Below are 22,480 nucleotides of genomic sequence, written 5' to 3' on the forward strand. Positions count from 1 at the left end.
CTATTGCCTTTGGAATGGATTAGCAATGAGATCCTGCTGTGTAGCACTGGGAACTCTGTCTAGTCACTTATGATGGAGCATGATAATGTGAGAAAAAAGAATGTATACATGTATGTGTGGCTGGGTCACCATGCTGTATAGCAGAAAAAAAATAATCTATTGGGGAATTAAAAAAATAGAAAAAAATTTAAAATAATAAAAAAAGGATTTTTTTAAGTATGAGAAAGAGATAGGGAGAAAGAGAGAAAGAGAGGGAAAAAGATGAAATGGAAATATGGACTTTAGGGGAAAAAGATAATAATCTAAATAAAGCTAATAAGCTCATATGTCCCCTGATGCAGTGTGATGAAGAAAAGCTTCTTTAGTTTGACAACATTACAGCTCCAATGATATCTTCTTGATGCTCAGAAAAAAATAATGAAGAAAAAATTTTCCAGAATCTGTACAGACTGAAGATGTCAAGAGAAAAATAATCAAGGGCATAAATTAACAGTTCAAATTAGAAATATATGAAACACAACATTGGGTATATTTTCTATGATGTGGTAGAAAACTTTTTCCTGAGTCTTTTCCCTATTTGTCTATTCCTGTGATTAATAAGATCCTTGGATTTAGGTTCCACTTTTACTGGAATCAGTTTTCCTTTTTCAAACTGAGCCTCCATGAATACACTTTAATTGTCAATGCTGACACTTGCATTGCGAGTTCAATGCTCACTTTTTCAGCATCGCAATAAATGCATTATTAGGAAAGCTATAAAACAACTATCATGATCTCCAGCATCTGAACTGTGCTAGGTTGGTGCTCAGGGGACTTTGGGTATATGTCCTTGGCTTTCATTCTCTCTGATCCTGTCCTACAGTGTCTGTTCAACTCTTGGATTCACCTATGTTCAGACTTTTAGGGAAGCCTTCCTTTTAGAAGTCACAATTTCTCTGAAAAATGAAGGAATTTGGTCTGGTGATGCAGACCAAAGTTTTCTCTCAAAATAAGACAACAGGAGGAGATCAAGTGTAGACCTATTCAGACTTTGACTGCAACAGCAAGGGCCATGTCCTGCCTAAGCAAAAGTTGCAGAGGCTGACAGACTGCAGAAGTGGTGATATTTACAGCTTCCTATGTCTGCTCATTAGGCTGGTTTTCCTGTTATTACTCTAGCCACTAACTATATGATTTCCCTCAGAGACACTGGTCTGGACAGAATGGAATTTTTTTCTGCTATTTCTAGATTCCTAGGAGACTGCACTATAAGCTAGGTGAATTCAGTTTTTTATTGCCCCTTCTACATGAACTTTCTTGGTTCTAAAGCTAAAGCTAAGCCTACCACCATATCATCACATCCCTGAGTTCAAATTTCTGAAAAATATATTGAGAATTTGTCTTGAATATGTCCCTTGGGTTTTCAAACTTTGGCTTGTGGGGAACACAATATCTCAAATCTCTTTTAAAAAAAAAACATCTATTCCCTTTTTCAGAGAGGAGGGTAACTTTGCTCTCATTAGTTGTTCTTACATTAACATAAAACCATGTGTTCTATACTGCTTGGATTCATGATATTTTTTTTCCAAACCAATTTGGTATTTCATACTTACAGCAGTAGTTGATTGTCATTTAGTCTCTAATTATAAAATGTTTGTAATTATAAGAGACATACTGAGATATGCTATATACCATAAACTAACATATCATATGATAGGGATTGACAAATTTAATTTTTAAAAGAATGCGTTCCTTTAGAATTCTTTTAGAGAGACCGTACTTTTATGAACTCTATTCTCTATTGTAGAAATGAGACTTAGAGGTATTTAATGTTGTAAGGTATTAACCCAGTAAGGGATGGGATCTTGGTTGGAATCTGTCAGGATGCTCCCAATGCTTGAATCTGGAGCAATGATTCTCTAACTGGAGATGATTTTCCATGGGAATATTTGGCCATGTCTGAAGAGATGCTACTAATTTCATCTAAACCACAGGACTGCACCCAACAGAAATAATTATTGGCCCTAAATGTCAACATTGAGAAGAAAAGCCTATTCTAGACCAGCACTTCTCCAACTTCATTATGCATACAAATCACCTAGTTCAAATGTCAGTTCTATTTCAACATGTTTTTTGGTCATGACATTTCTTTATACATACATGTTAAAGCCATATTTAAATGTTATATTGGAGTGACCTTGTCTCACAAAGTTGTGTTAATCTCAGGTATAAAGCAATGTTAATAATTTTATATATACATATATCCAGGCATTTTCAGGTTCTTTTCCCATGCAAGCTACCAAACAGTCCTGAGTAAATTTCCCTGTGCAATACAGTAGGTCCCTATTACCCATTTATACCATAGGAAGCAGTGGGTATATATCAATCCCAACCCCACAATTTATCCTCTTCCCCACATTTCCCATTTGGTAAACATAAGTTTCATTTTGAAATTAATAAGTGCGTTTCTGTTTTGTAAGTTTTATTGTATCATTTATATTAGATTTAACTTATTAGTGATCTCATATCATATTGGTCTTTCTCCAGATGACTTACTTAACTAAGTATAATAATTCATAAGTCCATACATAATGCTGCAAATGCCATTATTTCATGGTCTTTATGGCTGGGTAATATTCCACTATATATATGTACCACATCTTCTTAATCCAAAAATCTGTTGATGGAAATTTTGGTTGCTTCTATGTATTGGCTATTGTAAACAGCACTGCAATGAACATTGAGAGGCATGTATTTTTTCAAATAATGGTGTTTTCTAGATAGATGCCCAGGAGTGGGATTGCTGGATGATATGGTCATTCTATATTTAGTTTTTTTGAGGAAACTTCATGCCGTTTGCCATAATGATTTAATCCTCACCAAGAGTGTAGGAGGGTTCCCTTTTCTACATACCCTCCCCAGCATTTATTGTTTATAGCTTTTTTGACAATGGACATTCTGACTGGAGTGAGGTAATACCACATTGCAGTTGTGATTTACATTTCTTTAATTATTAGCAATGTTGGGCATCTTTTTATGTGCTTTTTGGTTATCTGTCTGTCTTCCTCAGAGATGCGTCTTTTAGATCTTCTGACTATTTTTTAATTAGGTTGTTTTTTATGTAAATCTGCATGAGATGTTTGTATATTTTAGAGATAAATCTATTGTTAGTTGCTTCATTTGCAAAGATTTTGTCTCATTTTGTGTGTTGTATTTTCATTTTCTTAATAGTTTCTTTTGCTGTGCAAAATCTGTTAAGTTTAATTAGGTCCCTGTTGTTTATTCTTATTTTTTATTTTTATTACTCTAACAGGTGAATCCAAAAATATATTAGTATGAGTTATATCAAAAAGGATTCTGTCTATGCTTTCCTATAGGCATTTTATAGTTTTTTGTCTAACAATTAGGTCTTTAATCCACTTTATTTTTGTGTATGGTGTTAGAGAGTGTTCTAACTTCATTCTTTTACATGTAGCTGTCCAGTTTTCCCAGGACCACTTATTGAAGAGCCTGTCTTTGCTCCATTGTATGTTCTTGCCTCCTTTGTCATGCATTAATTGACCCTATGTGCATGGATTTATTTCTGGTCTTTCTATGCCGCTCCAGTGGTCTATAGTTTTCTTCCTGTGCCAGTACCAAACTGTTTTGATGATGTAGCTTTGTAGTTTAGTCTAAATGCATCACACCTGATTCCTCCAGCTCCATTTTTCTTTCTCAAGATTGCCTTGGCTATCCAGGGTTTTTTGTTTGTTTGCTTCCATACACATTTTAGGAAAAATTGTTCTAGTTCTGTGGAAAATGCCATTGGTAATTTGATAGAGATTGCATTGACTCTATAGTCTGTCTTGATTAATATAGTCACTTTGACAATATTTATTTTTCCCAGCCAAGAATATGGTATATCTTTCCCTCTGTGTCTGTCATCTTTGATTTCCTTCATAAGCATCTTGTAGTTTTCATAGTAGAGCTCTTCCTCCTCTTTAGGTAGGTGTATTCCTAGGTATTTTATTCCTTTTGATGTGATGGTAAATGAGATTGTTTCCTTAATTCAATTTATCTTTATAATCTTATAAAGGCCATATATGACACACCCACAACTGACATCATTCTCAACAATGAAAGTCTGAAAGTATTTCTGCCAGGATCAGGAACAAGATAAGGCTATCCACTCTTACCACTTTTATTCAATGTGGTTCTGGAAGTCCCAATCATGGAAATCAGAGAAGAAAAATAAATAAATGTTATAAAAGTAGAAAGAGCAGTAAAATTGTCACTATTTGTGGAAGACACGATACTATACACAGAAAATCCTAAATGTGCTACCATAAAAATACTAGAGTTCAACAATGAATTCAGTAAAGTGGCAGGATACAAAAATTAATACTTAGCCCATCTTTAAAAGTTGATTTTATTTCACTGCATTTGCATCAAAACCTGATTTTCTTACTGCCCTCATCCACACTACTCTAATGTGATTTAATTTTACTGGAACCACATTATGCTCCCAATTCTTTCCTAATTCTCACCCAACTGGGCTTCCATTGTCATCACTTGTCAACAATGATCTTTGAGTTGCTGAGTAGAACAGACACTTCTCTTTGAACATAAATGAATTATAAGTTAATTAGTCAACTTAGCAAATAAACATGGCTAATATCTCAGCTCTGAGGTGAACTGATTAGGTTAACAATTGATTTCAGATAAAAGTTTTCCAATTCTATTCTCTATGAAACTTTCTTGCAGTACCTATTGAACTCTTAGACTCATCTGGGTGGAGTCTGTGAGAGAAAAGTCTCTGTGTGGATGTATGAGTTTCTTTTTGGATGGTTGATGGTGAAGTCTGAACCTCTGATCCCATGAAGGTCAGAAGGAAGGAGTGAAGTATTTGTCCCCTAGCCAGGTGTAGAACTCCAAAAACAACAACAATGTGTCATCCAGTTCAAGCTCAACCTGAGGGACATCAGTAATGTAGATATTTACAATTCCCCATGTCTGTTTATTAGGCATTATTTCCATTGTTACTCCCATCTCTAAGCACATCATTTCCCTGTGTGCTTCTGAGTTTAATAGGTCCCATGGGTTTATTTTTGTTTTTATTGTCATTATTCTAGGAGGTAGATCAAATAAGATGTTGCTATGATTTATGTCAAAGAGCATTCTGTCTATGTTTTCTTCTAGGAATTTTATAGTACATGGCCTTATTTTTAGGTCTTTACTCTACTTTGATTTTACTTTTTATATTGTGTTAGAGAATGTTCTAGTTTTATTGTTTTACATCTAGCTGTGCAGTTTTCTCAGCACCATATATTGAAGAAACTATTGTTCTTCCACTGTATTTTCTTGCTTCCTTTATTATAGATTTGTTGACCATAGGTTCTTGGTTTTATCCTGCACTTTCTATCCTATTCCACAGATCTATATTTCCTTTTATGTGCCACTACCATATTGCTTTGAAGACTGTAGCTTTGTAATATAGTCTAAGAACAGGGATACTGATTACTCCAGTTCCACTTTTTTTTTTTTCAAGTTTTCTTTGGCTATTTGGGGTATTTTGTATTTTCATACAAATACTAAAATATTATGTTCTAGTTCTCTGAAGAATGTCATTAGAAATTTGACAGAGATTGCCTTTGACACTGGCTATTCTCATAGGTCTGTGTGATACCTCATTGCAGTTTCGATTTGCATTTCTCTAATAATTAATGATGTTTAACATCTCCTCATGTGGTTTGTGGCCATCTGTCTGCCTTCTTTGGAGAAATGTCTAGTTAGAGCTTCTGCCAATTTTTCAATTGGGCTGTTTGTTTGTTTTGATATAAAGCAGCATGACAAGTTTATATTTTTGAGATTAGTGCCTTGTTGGTTACTCCATTTGCAAAGACTTTCTCCCACTCTGTGGGTTGTCTTTTCATTTTTTAATTGTTTCTTTTACAGTTCAGAAGCTTTTTAATTTTAATTAGGTCCCATTTGTTTATTTTTTAAAATTATTTTAATTATTTTAAAAGGCAGATCTAAAAAGATGTTTCTGTGATTTATATCAGAAAATGTTCTGCCTATGTTTTCTTCTAGGAGTTTATAACAATCCAGTGTTTCCTCAGGAAACAAGAAAACCTAAACTTACACCTAAACCAACTAGAAAAGAAGAACAAACAAAACCCACAGTCAGAAGTAAATAAATCATATAAGTTCAGAGAAGAAATGTGAAATAGAGACAAAGGAAACAAAAGAGAACAACAAAATTAAAAGATTGTTCTTTGAAAATTCAGCAAAGTTAATAAACCTTCATCCATACTCATCAAGAATATAAGGGAAAAGGGTAAAATTAATAAAATTAGAAATGAAAAAGAATTTACAACTGACACCACAGAAATCAAATGACAATAAGAGACTACTATAAGCAACTGTATGCTGATGAAATAGACAATCTATAAGAGATGGAAAAATTTTTAGAAACGTAAAATCTTCCAAGAAAGAAAGGAAGAAATAGAAGATATAAAGAAACCAATCACAAGTACTAAAATTGAAGCTGTAATTTAAAAACTTTCAAAAAACAGAGTTCTCATTGTGGCTCAGCCAGTTAAGGACCCAGTATTATCCCTCTGAGGATGCAAGTTCAATCCCTGGCCTCACTCAGTGGATTAAGGATCCAGCATTGCCAGAAGCTGTGGCATCATTTGCAGATGCAACTTGGATCGTACATTGCCATGGCTGTAGTGTAGGCCTGCAGCTAGAGCTCCAGTTCAACCCATAATGAGGGAACTTTCATGCGCCACATGTGCAGTCATGAAAAAAAAAAAAAAAATAGGTCAGGACCAAACGACTTCACAGACAGTTAGAAAAGAGCTAACTCCTATCCTTTTGAAATTTTCCAAAAAATTTCAGAAAAGGAACACTCCCAAGCTCATTCTATGATGCCACCATCACCAGACAAATACCAGACAAAGATAAAAAAAACAGAAAAAGATACCACAAAAAAAGGAAATTATAAGCCAATTATCACTGATGAAGATAGACACAAAAGTGCTCCACAAAATATGAGCACACCAAACCTAACAATATATTAAAAGGATCATACACCAAGATCAAATGGGATTTAATCCTAGGGATGCAAGTATTTTTTCAATATTCACAAATCAATTGGTGTGATACATGGCATTAATGAACTAAAAAATAAAACAATATGATAATCTCAGTAGATGCAGAAAATGCTTTTGGCAAAAGTCAACACCTACTTTTGATAAAAATCTCTCCAGAAAGTGGGCATAGAAGGAACCTACCTCCACATAATAAAGTTCATACATGACAAACCCACAGGTAACATCATTCTCAATGGTGAAAACATGAAATAATTTCAACTAAGATCATAAATAATATAAAGATGTCCACTCTCACCACTATTATTCAATATTGTTTTAGAAGTCCTAGCCATGGCAATCAAAGAAGAAAAATAAATGAAATAATCCAAATTGGAAAAGAAGGAAAATTGTCACTATTTGTAGAAGATCTGATACTATACATAGAAAATCCTGAAGATGCTACCAGAATACTATTAGATCTCATTAATTAATTCAGTAAAGTTGCAGGATACAAAATTTATACACAGAAATCTATTGAATTTCTATACCCCAACAACAAAATGACAACAAAACATTAAGAAAACAATCCCATTTACCATCACATCAATAGAGTAAAATACCTGGGAATCAACCCACCTAAGTAAGAAAAGGACATTTACTATGAAAATTACAAGACACTTATGAAACAAATCAAAGATGACACCAACATATGGAAAGATATACCATGTTCCTGGATTAGAATAATAAATATCATCAAAATGAATATATTACACAAGCCAATCTACAGATTCAGTGAAATCGCTAGCAAATTACCAATGGAAATTTTGACAGAACTAGAACAAAAAAATTAAATTTCTGTAGAAACAAAAAAGGCTTTGAATAGCAAAAGCAATCTTGAAAAAGAAAAACTCAACTGCAGGAATGATGAGGCTACCAAGCGTCAGACCACACTACAAACTACAGTAATGAAAACAGTATGGTACTGAGAGAAAAACTGAAATATAAATCAGTAGAATGGCATGGAAAGTCCAGATATAAACCCATGTACATAAGATCCACCAATCTATGACAAGGGAGGCAAGATTATTCAATGGATAAAAGACAGGCTGTTCCATATGTGATTCTGGGAAAACCGGACAGCTACATGTAAAAAATAAAATTAGAACCATACAAAAAATAAACTCAAAATGTATTAAAGACTTATAAGTAAGGCCATATACCATAAAAATCCTGGCAGGCAAATATTTTAAATTAGGTGTTAGAAATGAGGGTCACAGAGTATGTGATAGGTTCATGGACATTCTTCTGATTAGTCCGTTGGTGGTGAGGTAACAGGGCAATGTTTCAAGGAATCTCAATCATCAGTCTTCTGGTTTCAGCCACTCTGGCTTCTACTTCCTTGTACTCACCATGTAGTCAACATCTTAAACTTCTCTAATCATTAACTGAGTCTCCTCTTTGTTACTTAAGGGAAGCCTAGGAGATGATAGCTTTTTTCTACAAATAAGAAGCAAGGAGCAGAGAGGAGATTGAACCTCAGGTAGCTCTTCAGGGTCTTGCTCAGTTTCATTTCTAGTATGTGAAACTCTCCAGCAGAAAATAAGTCACATTTAATGTTCTTTCTAATTTATGATATTGTCTTTGATTTACTTACTTCCTTTGTCTGAATCTATATTCCAAATCAGAAGTCATAAAACTGTTGGCCACAGAATAAATCCCACTCACAGCCTATTTTTGTCAAAAGGCTTTATTGGAACATAATGTAGTGGGTTGAATGGTGGACTCTCCAAAGATAAGTGTACATCCTAACCCCCAGTACCAATGAGTGTAAGCTTATTTGGAAAAAAGCTTTTTTTTTTTTGTTTTGTTTTGCAGATGTAACTAAGTATCTTGAAGTGAGATTTTCTAAGATTTTCAACCTAGCTTTTCTAAGCAGACCCTAAATCCAAAGACAGTTGCCCTTGAAAGAGACATAGAGCCGAGAGACACATAGAAAAGAGAAGACCATGTATCCATGGATACAGATATTGGAGTGATGCAGTCACAAAATCCAGAAATGCTTGGAGCCACTGAAAGAGGAAGAGGCAAGGGCTGCAGTAGAGCCCTCTGAGGGAGTACAGTCCTTCTGGAATTATTTTTGTTGTTGTTGTTTTTTGCTCTTTAGGGCTGCACTTGTGGCACATGGAAGATCCGAGACGAGTGGTACAATCAGAGCTGCAGCTGCAGGCCTACCCCACAGTCACAGCAATTCAGGATCTGATACATGCCAATGACCTACGGCATAGTTCAAGGCAATGCTAGGTCCTTAACTCAATGATGCAGGCCAGGGAGCAAACTCACACCCTCTTGGATACTAGTTATTTCATAACCCACTGAGCCAGAGTGGAACTCCCAATTCTGGAATCTTGATTTTAGACTTCCAGCCTCTAGAACTGTGATGGAATAAATTCATATTGTTTCAAGCAATCAAGTTAGTGGTTAGTTGTTGCAGTATTCACAGAAATTAAATACCTTCAGCCAAGCCCATATGTGTAGATATTGCCTATGGCTGCTTCCACACTGCAATGCAGGAGACTTCCCTGCAATGGACAACTCCATTGAAACTGATGCCCCACAACACCTAAAATATTTATTATCTACCCATTCTTCCAATGCTTATTCTAAGTCACTATCTGGCCCTAATGTTATTTCAACATACTCTTTTTTTCTAAACAAATTATTTATTTATGTTTTTTATTAAAGTATAGTTGATTTACAATGCTGTGCCACTTTCTGCTGTACAGCAAAGTAACCTAGTCTCCCTCTCCCTCTCTTTCTCACACACACAGGCACACACATCCCAAGAGATTTGACAGTTTCCTGTGCTACACAGTAGGACCTCATTGCTTATCCATTCTAAATGTAGTAGTTTGCATCTACTAACCAGAAACTCCCAGTCCTTCCCACTCCCTCCCCCTCCCCATTGGCAACCACAAGTCTGTTCTCTATGTGTGTGAGTCAGTTTCTGTTTTGTAGTTAGTTTCATTTGTGCCATATTTTAGATTCCACGTATAGGTGATATCACACACTCCTTCTCACTGGAAAGGAATGCTTTGAATAGCCTACCAGAATATATAGAAAAAAAATTACCCACATGAATTTAAAGATATGAATGCCTTTACCTGAGATGAAAAAACTGAATAACTAAACCCAGGGAAACTGTGTAAAGAAACAGAAATTCTGCATTTACAGCCCAAACCAACCAACCAAGCAACCAACCAAAAAAACCCTTCCATCAAGTAAACTATATATACTTAAATTAACTCCAGTTTTCAAAATAGATATCAGGATGAAGCTCCAGAGAGGGTTTTTTTGGGGGTGGATATGATCAGGAAACCACAATATTGAGGAGACTCACAGGCATTGCTGAAGCTCATGGGTGGTCTTTTCAATGTACCTTGCATAAGAATTTATTTTTGCTGGAGAGATGTTCACTCCAGGGGAGACGGACAAATAGGTAGAAAGGGAATAAGTATCTGGTCCCCAAGGTAAACCTATGAAGATGGGGCAGGCAGAAAAATATCTCCTTTTTTATGGTCTCTTCAAGGGAGATGAATTGCTTAGAGAATTGAGCAACAATAAAACAATCTATTTAATGATGAGCTCTGAGAATTCAGCCTCTGGATTCCCCTCTGCAGAGCTCGCCTGCACCATATCAGTGTCAGCTAAGAGCATTCTCTTCATGCCTCTCTGAGATGTGCAATCATGCCAGAGAACCGACAATTTCTACATCCATTGTCCAGATAGGGAAGGGCCAAATCCATCAGGGGTTGACATCAAGGGATGCCAAAGTAGTCCAGTAAGTACTGTGGGAAAGTGGGGTGGATGGAAGGAAAACTTTTATTCACTATGTCTTCTGGGAGAACAGTTAGGATGATGAGATTGTGAAACAGATTCACAATCCTTCACAGTTCATACCCCTGGCTCTGAAGGGTATTTTTGCAGCACATGCCTTGCGTGAATCTTTCTTTTCATTTCCCATTTTGGAACACAATTTAAGTCCTCCCTCCTCCCCTATCAGGAAGTGAACCTTCCTTATGTCTGCTTAACTCTCAAGATTTTGCTCTTTCAACTTTGTTTCCTCTATCTGTGAAGCATTGATGGATTGAGGGAGCCCTTCAGAGTGAGAAAGGACCTGACTTGGAGTCAGGGAGATGTGAGTTCTAAATCAGCCTTTTCTATCTGGTACATGATGGGGTCTGGAAATATGTCTTATATTCCTCAGATCTCTCATCAGCACAAGAGTGAGTATAAGGTTGTCTGAAGGAATTCTTATGGAACTATGGATATGTTGGACCAAGAGTCCAGGACCTACTGTCATTTGAAAAAGACTTCATTTATTTATTCATTCATTGCTTCACATAACATGCTCCAAAAGAATTTTAAGGAAGCTATACAATCATGCACCAAAACAAAATACCTTGAATGTATATGACAAGAGAAATATTGTGTCAAAAGTAAGAAAGGAGAAATAAAACTAGGTGAATAACTGCATGAGCAAATATAATCTCTACTATGAAATGGTTAATAGGTGCCAGAATCACGTCCCTGATATGACTAAGAATTCCCTTGAAGACAAAAAACTGTACTTTTAGGATCAAATTTGGCTGCATAAATGGAAATAGTAAAAGAAAGAGTGTGTATATCTAATTAAGGGTTAATTCATCTCCCTTATTTAAAAAAAAATAAAGGCCAGCATGATGTACCCAGGCTAACAAATGGTTTACAGTTCTTTCTGTCTCTCTCTCTGCTTCCCCATTTATTGTGTATGGGTGCCTAAGATATGTCAGCTACAGGAGTCTCATTTTCATATGCAAAATCTAGACAAAAAAGATATAGAAAAGGGAAAGGCTTCTACAGAGCAATTTAATATCCCCACCCAATACTTTAACTGACTATCCATGACTGTCCATGATTAAATAAAATGTGGAAAATATGGCATATTATCTGGGCATATGACCAATCCCAAATATAAATGACCAATCCCAAATATAATCAGTTTATGTTAATAGGGAATGGAAAAGTTGTATAGCAAATCTGCAGTGATCAATCACAATGATATCAGTATCCATAACATTAAAACAATTGCTTGATAGGAGCATGGTCCTTCTTGACACTAAGGCAAAAGAGACATTGATCTCTTTGACTCTCACAAAATGGTCAAACTGTGAGGTAGAAAGAGCAATGTCCCCAGTTGATTCCTTTCAAGGAATCTAAAAAGATTTTAAGTTCTTGAAGTATTTCTTAGGGTAGGCTAGAGCCATTCCACACTTTGGGAGAGGAGAGAAGAGGAGCATATATCATGGCACAGATATTAAGGTAGGTTGAAATAATCAGCAGTAAACCTTGACCAGAATTAAAAGTGCAGATCCCATCTGAGTGACAAGAGATTCCAGACTCCCAAGTTGTAAAGATTTATTAAACCACCTTAGAGAGAGGATATGTTCCTGCATTAACATTAATTTGGTAGCTCCAGTTAACACATCTCTATCTGATACTAATTTAATATTCAAATTGAAATTTTTGAATGACATGTCTCTGCATATTTCCTGGAGTTTTTATTTTTAGATACAAATGTTTCACAAATTTATAATAAAATTATATGCCACTCCCCACTCTGCAAGTTGGTGACATGAGCAAATTATTACTAGAGTCCAGGTGGGTGAGGCACCTCATGCAGGAGGCTCTAAGAGATTCCCCAGTGAATTCAGACCATTGACCTTGGTGTTTCTCTTTGTTTCACCCTCTTGAAATTCTTTCCCAATTTTCTGGGACCTCCCTCAGTGGACCAACATGAAAGATATGGGTTTTTTTCTTAGGACTGTTCTATGTGAGATTGAAGTGTTTTAAGAAGGTATTGCCATGTCTTTGATTGAATCTCAATGATTCTTGAGGCAATTTGTGTCTCTATCCCTTTGAGTGTGGAGAAATTCAAGCTCAGGGACTCATATAGCTTCTTAGAGCATTCTGCAGAGTAGAGGCCAAAACAACAGAAGTGATACCTAAAAGACAAAGAACCACCAAGATTGTGGATTTACCATTGTAAGTAGGAGACTTCAATAACTAACAAATTTCTTATCTCTTTAGGTCTACTTGATCCCCCTAAGCACTGTTCAGAGGCTACTCCAACACTCTTTTGTGTATGTATCTATGGTATTTTCATTCCATACATGATCTTCTGTGTTTAGTTTCCTTCACTGAGCATAAAAAGTTGCATTTTGATCCATGCTTTTAAAAGTATGTGTGGCAAGATATGCTCATCTACAAAAACCCTGACTCTAACATTAAATGATGCACTCATATAATGTTAGCCTAATAGGTGGTGCTTATATTAATTTTGAAAACTATGTCTTAAAAAATTCCACTAAAAGATAAGAGAGACAGGCATAATGGCTGACATAATGGCTTCCCAGAGACACAGAATAGAGTGTCACAAAACAAAACCATAAAATGTTATAATATAGGATTGTGTAAGAAATGTAAATCATGACTATCATAGATATTTGCATTAAAAAAATAAACAATGGGTTCATAAATATGTTACCAAAGTATGACTTATTAACTCCACAAATATGGAATAAATAACACAATTACTGAACTTCTATATTTGTCCACATGTTAGACAGTGAAGGTAAAGGAAAGGTGTAGATGAAAATAAAAGTGAGGAAATAAAAGTTGAAGGACTAGAAGCAATAGATGCTCTAGAGGAACACTACTCAAACATTAATGTACTTGTGAAACTCCGGGTGATCTTCTTAAAATGTAGATTGTGAGTCAGCAGGTCTGAGGGGGGCCTTGGATTCTACATTCAAAGAAGATATTTAGTAATGTAACCTACTGGTGCCTGAATATGACCTTTGAAATTAAGATTGCATTTCCACATGGTAGTGACAGCAAAGAAAATGATGGAAGCTCTTGAAATTCCCCAACTAGGAGTTCCCATCATGGCTCAGTGGTTAACGAATCTGACTAGGAACATTGAGGTTGTGGGTTCGACCCCTGGCCTTGCTCAGTGGGTTAAGGATCTGGTGTTGCTGTGAGCTGTGGTGTAGGTTGTAGAAACAGCTTGGATCTGGTGTTGCTGTGCCTCTGGCGTAGGCTGTTGGTTACAGCTCCATTTAGAGCCTAGCCAGGGAACCTCCATATGCCACGGGTGTGGCCCTAGAAAAGACAAAAAGACAAAAAGAAAAAAAAAAAGAAATCCCTCAATTAAATTCAGCTAGAAAAAGACAGTACTTCATTAATTCTGTCACCTGAAAAGCAACCACATTTTTGTACTTCTATGATTATAATTGAGTGTTGCTTTTTTTTTTTTTTTCTTTATCCTGGCAGTTACTTCATCTACATGGAAACAGGAAATCAAACGCATGCTTTGGAATTTCTCCTCTTAGGATTTTCATCAAGTTCAGAGATTCAGTTGATTCTATTTGGGCTGTTCCTGTCCATCTATGTGGTCACATTCACAGGGAACCTACTCATTATCCTGGCCGTCAGTTTAGACTCCCATCTCCACACACCCATGTACTTTTTTCTCTCCAACCTATCTTTTGCTGACATCTGTTTTACTTCCACCACCATCCCAAAGATGTTACTGAACATTCAAACACAAAACAAAGTCATAACATATAAAGGATGCCTCAGCCAGATATTTTTTTTCATTGTATTTGGATGCCTGGACAATTTACTCCTGACTGTGATGGCTTATGACCGGTTTGTAGCCATCTGTCACCCCTTGTCCTACACTGTCATCATGAACCACTGGCTCTGTGGATTGCTGGCTCTGGGGTCCTGGTGTCTGAGTATCATGGGTTCCTTAATTGAAACCTTGCCCATTTTGAGGCTATCCTTTTGCACAAATATGGAAATCCCACACTATTTTTGTGATCTTCCTGAACTCCTAAAACTTGCGTGTTCTGACATTTTCATCAATAACCTAGTGGTTTATTTTGCAACTGGCCTTCTGGCCATGATTCCTTTCAATGGAATTCTTTTTTCTTACTATAAAATTATTTCCTCTATACTGAGAATTTCCTCAGTTGGGGGCAAGTACAAAGCCTTTTCCACCTGTGGATCTCATCTCTCAATAGTCTGCTTATTCTATGGCACAGGCCTTGGGGTCTATCTTAGTTCTGCAATGATTTCATCCTCTAGGGCAAGTCTGCTGGCCTCTGCAATGTACACCATGATCACCCCCATGCTGAACCCCTTTGTCTACAGTCTGAGGAACAGGGACATGAAGGGGGCCTTGATGAGGCTCTTCAGCAGAGTATTATCTCTCAGTGATGGAGCTGTTGCAGAGCTCTCATAAGTAGAAATGCTCAAAGCATTGGTAGGCATTTCTCATGGATCTTCGATGTCTCCAAACATCAGTTTATTCTCTCCTACTCCTGGAATCACTATCTCTTACTGTGTCTTGATTTTGATCATATTTGAAGACACTGTATTATTTTTCTAGGGCTGCCATGACAAGGCACCACAAACCACATGGCTTAAATAATAGACATTTCTTGTCTCACCATTCTAGAGATTAGAATTTGGAAATGAATGTGTGAACAGGATTGTTTCCTTCTTATGGCTGTGAGGAAAATTCTGTTTGATATCTAGCTTCTTTTGGGTTTGCTGGTCATCTCTGGCATTCCTTAGCAAGTAGAAGTATCACCCTAATCTCTGCATTTATATTCAAAAACTATTGTTCCCTGTGTGTGTATGTCTATGTGTGAAAATATCCCAAATTCCCCTTTTTATAAGGACACTAATCATAATAACTAAAGGAATAATGTATTCTACTATAAACCTTGTCTTAATTAATTATATCCATAACAAATCTATTTCCAGATAAGACCAAATTCTAAAGATCTGGAGATTGGGACTTCAACATATGAATTTCTGGGAAGCACAAGTCAACCCATTAAAATATTTTTTTTAAAAAAGAACAACTACATCAAGATTAGCTTTAAATAAATATGGCTGACACACATTCTGTCACTTTTTCTGTTTTTTTTTTTAAATCAAGTTTTATTTGAATACAGCTATACTCATTTGTGTACATATTTTCTAAAGTTACTTTCTTGCCACAACAGAAGATTTGAGTAGTTGTGTGGAAAGTGAAAAAATACTTACTCCTGGACCCTTTGCTGTAAAATTTGCTGGTTCCTAATTAAACTGTTGCTTTCACTCCAGTTTCATAGCTAGATGTTTATGCATCTCAGGCCACCATCAAAATGCCCCAATGATAACATGAAATTCTCTATTTATTAATATTAATGTATGTAGTTAGAATGTTTTTTATAAAACACTAAATCAAACAGAAAGTGAACTATTTCTTAGCAATCTAAAAAGTAATTGTTTCATAATGTCCAGGAATTTGTCTTTTCTTAATCTTTTTATCCCCTTTGCCTAGGGAAAAAATACTGACCTAGAAGGAAAGTGTAATGAGTTCTTCTTGAATGAATACATCTAAACTAGTTTATGAAAATACTGATAAAGCTCTGAAGCTAGTAAAACTCTTAGGTATTGTGTAGTAAAACTTCACAGTGATTATGAGTGTTGTTATGATGTGAAGGCTCTGTTGCAAGACTATGAACTTGCCATCATACACATGTAAAGGCAAAGGCAGTGTTATCAGCTCCAAGGTGACTTGCGTGTTGGGACAGACTGAATAAATGGTCAATTTTGAATGTAACCAAATAAATCAATGCCAATGATCCTTCTGTCTCCATCTGGAAAAGAAAAGTGATGATGGAATCTTGTCCACTGTTAGGCCATTCTCAACATTAAAGACATTCCCTTATTCTAAATCAAAATTACCTTTTCTACAATGCCTATAATGGCTTTATTTTTTTGAAGGAATAAACAGGTTTTCAACCCTCTCCTGTCTAACTATTTATCACTTCTTAGACAAAAACTCTATTTCCCTCCTCACCCCATAAGCCTTTCATTTTCACTAAGAGATGGTATGATTTTCTTCCTCAATAATTTCTGTTCCAACAATGTCCTCCTATTCACCCATGTAGATCAGTTGTTGTTGCTTCTGAATTGTGCTACATGAAAATATAATTTAGATGTGTACTGATAATCAGAGAAGATTCCTCATATACCCTGGATAATCTGTACTCCAAAGTAGCTTTGTGCATGCAAATGTGGTGTGTGCACATGCGTATGTGCCCTTTCATGTGTTTACAAAATACACAATGAATATTAAATATTAATTCGTGAAAGTGTAGAGGAAGAAAAGTTGAGAGTGTTGGGAGGTAAATTGACAAGACAATGATGTGGAATGGGATGGATGCTTGGCCAAATTACATGGGCTGGATAAGAAAGAAATAAAACTAGGAGGTGACTAATGGAATGAGAAAAAAAGAAAAAAGAAAGTTTGAGAGCTCTGAATTTTGGCAGGCAGCAAAGTCAGCAGCAAAGAAAACAGAAGAGATGGAAGTCTTGATAAAAGAGTAGGATTTTGGAAGTTAGGATTCAAGAAGTTGCTAAGATCCATGTGACCATTCTTGCAAAATGTTTGACAACACTAGGATTCTAATGAACATTTTCATTTCCATAGCTGCATGCTCTCTTGTTCTTTATTTTCTTTCAATCTTTCAATCTTTCTTTCTTTCAATCTTTCTTTTTTTCTTTCTTCCTTCCTTTCATTCTTCTTTCTTTTTCTTTCTTTCTTTCTTTCTTTCTTTCTTTCTTTCTTTCTTTCTTTCTTTCTTTCTTTCTTTCTTTCTTCTTCTTTCTTTCTTTTTATTTCTTTATTTTTCTTCCTTCCTTCCTTCCTTCCTTTCTTTCTATTACTTCCTTCCCCTTTCCCTAATTTCCTTCCTTCCATTCCTCTCCTTCCCACAATCCTCCTCTCCTTTTCACTTTTATATGACTGTTTCTATAAAGGTTACTACAGACACTGTTCTCCTGTGAAAGTCAAAATCTCCACATGGGCCCATGACCCATTCTCCTTGCCTACACAAGGATAGACTTCTACAACATCAGTTAATTGCCACTGGTAGATTACACCTGGAATTATAAAAACATGTTCCCTTTTTATTCCATTTAAAATATTTCCTGGGCCAATTTTATAATATATGATTTATAGGTTAATAAATTCTATTTTCTCGATGCTACATTCACTTCCGATGCTGCCCTTGTATTTCTGCTCTCCTTTTCATTAAAACTTCTGACAAGAGCATTCCAAGTGCACTATCTCCCCTTTTTCTCTTCTATTGTATTTAAAACTCTTTATTTATTTATTTATTTCTATATTATTTATTTATTTATTTATTTATTTATTTATTTTATTTTTTCCTGCTGTACAGCATAGGGGTCAAGTTATTCTTACATGTATACATTTTTCCCCCCACCCTTTGTTCTGTTGCAACATGAGTATCTAGACATAGTTCTCAATGCTACTCAGCAAGATCTCCTTGTAAATCTATTCTAAGTTGTGTCTGATAAGCCCAAGCTCCCAATCCCTCCCACTCCCTCCCTCTCTCATCAGGCAGCCACAAGTCTATTCTCCAAGCCCATGATTTTCTTTTCTGAGGAGATGTTCATTTGTGCTGGATATTAGATTCCACTTATAAGTGATATCATATGGTATTTGTCTTTGTCTTTCTGGCTCATTTCACTGAAGATGAGATTCTCTAGTTCCATCCATGTTGCTGCAAATGGCATGATGTCATTCTTTTTTATGGCTGAGTAGTATTCCATTGTGTATATATACACCACATCTTCTGAATCCAATCATCTGTTGATGGACATTTGGGTTGTTTCCATGTCTTGGCTATTGTGAATAGGGCTGCAATGAACATGAGGGTGCACGTGTCTCTTTTAAGTAGAGTTTTGTCCGGATAGATGCCCAAGAGTGGGATGGTGGGGTCATATGGGAGTTCTATGTATAGATTTCTAAGGTATCTCCAAACTGTTCTCCATAGTGGCTGTACCAGTTTACATTCCCACCAAGAGTGTAGGTGCAAACTCTTTCTAATAAGGACTTCACACCCAAAACATCACCTAAACAATTCTCATTTAGGTTGCCAGAGACCCTAGACTGCCCAATCAAATGAGCACTTCTCAGTACTACTTTTATTTGTTTTTTCATCTCTATTTTATACAACTGATCATTCTTTTTTTATTTAATTTTTATTAGTGAATAGTTGACTTACAACGCTGTATTACTTTCAGGTGTATAGCAAAGTGAACATATATATTCTTTTTCAGATTAATTTCCCACATAATTTGTTAAAGAGTATTGAGTTGATTTTCCTGTACTATACAGTATGTCCTTGTCCTTTTATCTCTGTTGTATATAGTAGTGTGTATAAGTTAAAATAAACTCCTAATTTATCCCCCCAAACAAGTTTTCCCTTTGGTAACAAATTGTTTGGCTTTGAAAACTTTGAGTCTGTTTCTGTTTTATAAGTTAGTTTATCTGTATAATTTTTATTAAACTCCACCTATACATGAATCATATGATATTTGTCTTTGTCTTACTTCACTTAGTATGATAATCTCTAATTCCATGCATGCTTCTGCAAAAGGCATTACTTATCATTTTTTATGGCTGAGTAATATTTCACTATATATATATATATATATATATATATGCTAAATTCATTGCTGAGATCTAATAGTTCTCTGGTAGCATCTTTAGGATTTTCTATGTATAGCACTATGCCATCAGCAAGCAGTGACATTTTTATTTCTTCTTTTCCAATTTGGATTCCTTTTATTCCTTTTTCTACTCTGTTTGCCATAGCTAAGACCTCCAAAGCTATGTTGAATAAAAGTTAAAATGGACATCCTTATCTTGTTCCTGATCTTAGTGGAAATGCTTTCAGCTTTTCACTTTTGACAATGATGTTAGCTGTGGCTTTGTCATGATATGGTCTTTTTGTGCTGAGGTGAGTTCCCTGAATGCACCCAATCTTATCTGATTCTGCTTTCTGAATACATTAATTATCTTGGTTTCTTCCTACTTCACTGGCAGCTCCTTTATCTTTTGCTGGCTTCTTCTCTCATCTTCTGTGGTTCTCATTGCAGCAAGATATTGATAAAGACTGAAATTGGAGATATCATACTCCTTGATTTCAGATTATATTGCAAAGCTACAGTAAGAGAGAGAGAGAGAGAAATAGGGTGAGAGAGAGAGAGAGACAAAGAAAGAAAGAAAGAAAGAAAAAGAAACATAGATAATGGAATAGAATAGAGAGCCCTGAAATGATGCATACTTACATGGTCAGTTAATCTATGGCAAAGGAGGCAAGAAATAAAATGGGGAAGAGACTGCCTCTTTAATAGATGTTTTGGGGAACACTAGACAGCTACATCTAAAATAATCAAACTGGAGTTCCCATTGTAGTGCAGCAGAAATGAATCCGACTAGGAACAATGAAGTTGCTGGTTTGACCCCTGGCCTTGCTCAGTGGGTTAAGGATCTGGCATTGCTGTGAGTTGTGGTGTAGGTCACAGACACAGCTCAGATCTAGTGTTGCTATGGCTCTGGTGTAGGCCAGCAGCAATGTCTCTGTTTAGACCCCTAGTCTAGGAAACTCCATATGCCACAAGTGCAGCCCTAAAAGACAAAAGACAAAAAAATGAAATAAAATAAAATAAAATAATCAAACAGGAGTCCTTTCACACCAGACACAAAAATAATTTCAAAACGGATTAAAGTTCTAAATGCAGGACCAAAACTGCTAGAAGAACTAAAACTGCTAGAAAAAAATGTAGGCACTTCATCCCTTGAATGTTGTTATTAGCAATGTATTTTGGGGGTCTGTCTCTTCAGTGAAGGGGGAAAAAAAAAGCAAAAATTAATACATGAGACTACCTCAAACTAAAATTTTCTACATAGCAATGGAAACCATTGAAAAAACAAAAAAGGAAGCCTACTGAATGGATAGAGATATTTGCAAACAATATATTTGATAAAGGGTTAATATTCCTTATATACAAAATACTCAACCTATTTAAATTCAGAAAGCCAAGCAATAGTTTTTAAAAATGGGCAGAGAACCTGAATAGATATTTTTTAAAAAACCAAAAAATTACAGTTTGCCAACAGAAACATGAAAACATGCTCAACACCACTAATTATCCAGGATATGCAAATCAAAACCACAATGAGATACTACCTGACACAAGTCAGAGTGGCTATTATCACAAAGGAAACAGAGTACAAATGCTAGAGAGAATATAGCGAAAAGGGAATATTTGTACAGCTTTTCTGGAATTTTAATTAGGTGCTTCTGAAGTAAGAGTTTTAACTAGCAAAATGACCTCAGCAGCTGAAAAGGCAGCTACATGCCTGTCAGCAGCTTTGCTCACTGCATACCACCTTTCTTGTAAACTTCTAGCAACTATGTGCCTTGTGTCCTTGATGCTTTTCAGTTTTGCTTTTGTAATCTTGCTTGCTCAGTTTCTTAGGCAGGAACACTGCCTGCTCAGGGAAAGGGGAATTCTGGGGCTACTTGCATGGGAAAACCTTGAGACCTGGAGATCTGTACTGTATAAAAGTTATCCAGAACAAAGACCTGGTGCTCAGACTCTGGAGGTGACTCCTCTGAGCCCACACCGGTACTGAATAAAACTTGCTATTCTGCATCTTTGAGGGCCGTTTGTCTCTTTCTGCTGCCATGGTTTCTGCAGCATTTTCTGGAGCATTGGCCAGGAAGCTGACAACCAAGCTGGCCCCTTGTGCCACCGTTGTTGGGGAAGCAGGGAGGGCCATGGTCACTAGCCTGGTGACATGTGAATAGCTCATGCCAGGCTGTTTTGCTGGATCCTAGCTCTCACTCAGGCCTTGCCTGCCTAGCTCATGCCGCTTCCCTCACAGACTCAGAAGGAGAGTGGAAATAGTCCCAGGATGGGACATCAGGCTGGCGAGTGCTCTGGGGACATCTGCCAGAATCAGGACCTGCCATACAGTGGAAGAAGAGACTGATCACCTCTCAAGGACCAGAGGGTCACTCAGGACAGGATTTTTTCCCTTGGGATTGGGTAGCCTGTCAATTCTGGTGTGTGTGCGTGAGGGACTGGAGAGAATGAGAGCCTGTGCTCTACCATCTTTGGACTATGGAGCCTGAGTGGGTCTTAACCTGCAATTCCATGGTGATCTCATAAGGCTTTAAGGCTCTGCCAGGCTCTGAGGGTTCTCTTCCCTCCCTGAAAGACCAGTTTGTGTCCAGGGTTTATAAGGACCAGCCTCATGCTAAGAAGCACCTTAAACCCCCAATAGAGGAGTGGTCAGGTGGATGAAAGTGAGTGCTCTCCCTGCTGTATGATATTGTCACAGGGTGAGAATTCACACAATGGATAAATTGGCTTTCAAACCTACTGTCTTAGAATGTACAGTTAAAAATTTTAAGAAAGGATTTTCTGGAGACTATGGTGTT

At 36.4% G+C, this 22,480-nt stretch overlaps 1 protein-coding gene across 1 annotated transcript; it reads left to right on the plus strand.

Moving 5' to 3' along the window:
* Positions 1 to 14,439: 14,439 nt before the first annotated feature.
* LOC110258786 (olfactory receptor 7C1-like) lies at positions 14,440 to 15,402 on the plus strand. Its single transcript, XM_021082038.2, has one exon. The coding sequence runs from the start codon at positions 14,440 to 14,442 to the stop codon at positions 15,400 to 15,402; it is 963 nt and encodes a 320-aa protein (XP_020937697.2).
* Positions 15,403 to 22,480: the final 7,078 nt, after the last annotated feature.

The sequence above is a fragment of the Sus scrofa genome, chromosome 2 (genome assembly GCF_054392235.1).
Source record: "Sus scrofa isolate SSC_HxYL_T2T_F1_AM1 chromosome 2, Sscrofa_HxYL_maternal_Yorkshire_Landrace_v2.0, whole genome shotgun sequence".
NCBI classification, from domain to species: domain Eukaryota; kingdom Metazoa; phylum Chordata; class Mammalia; order Artiodactyla; family Suidae; genus Sus; species Sus scrofa.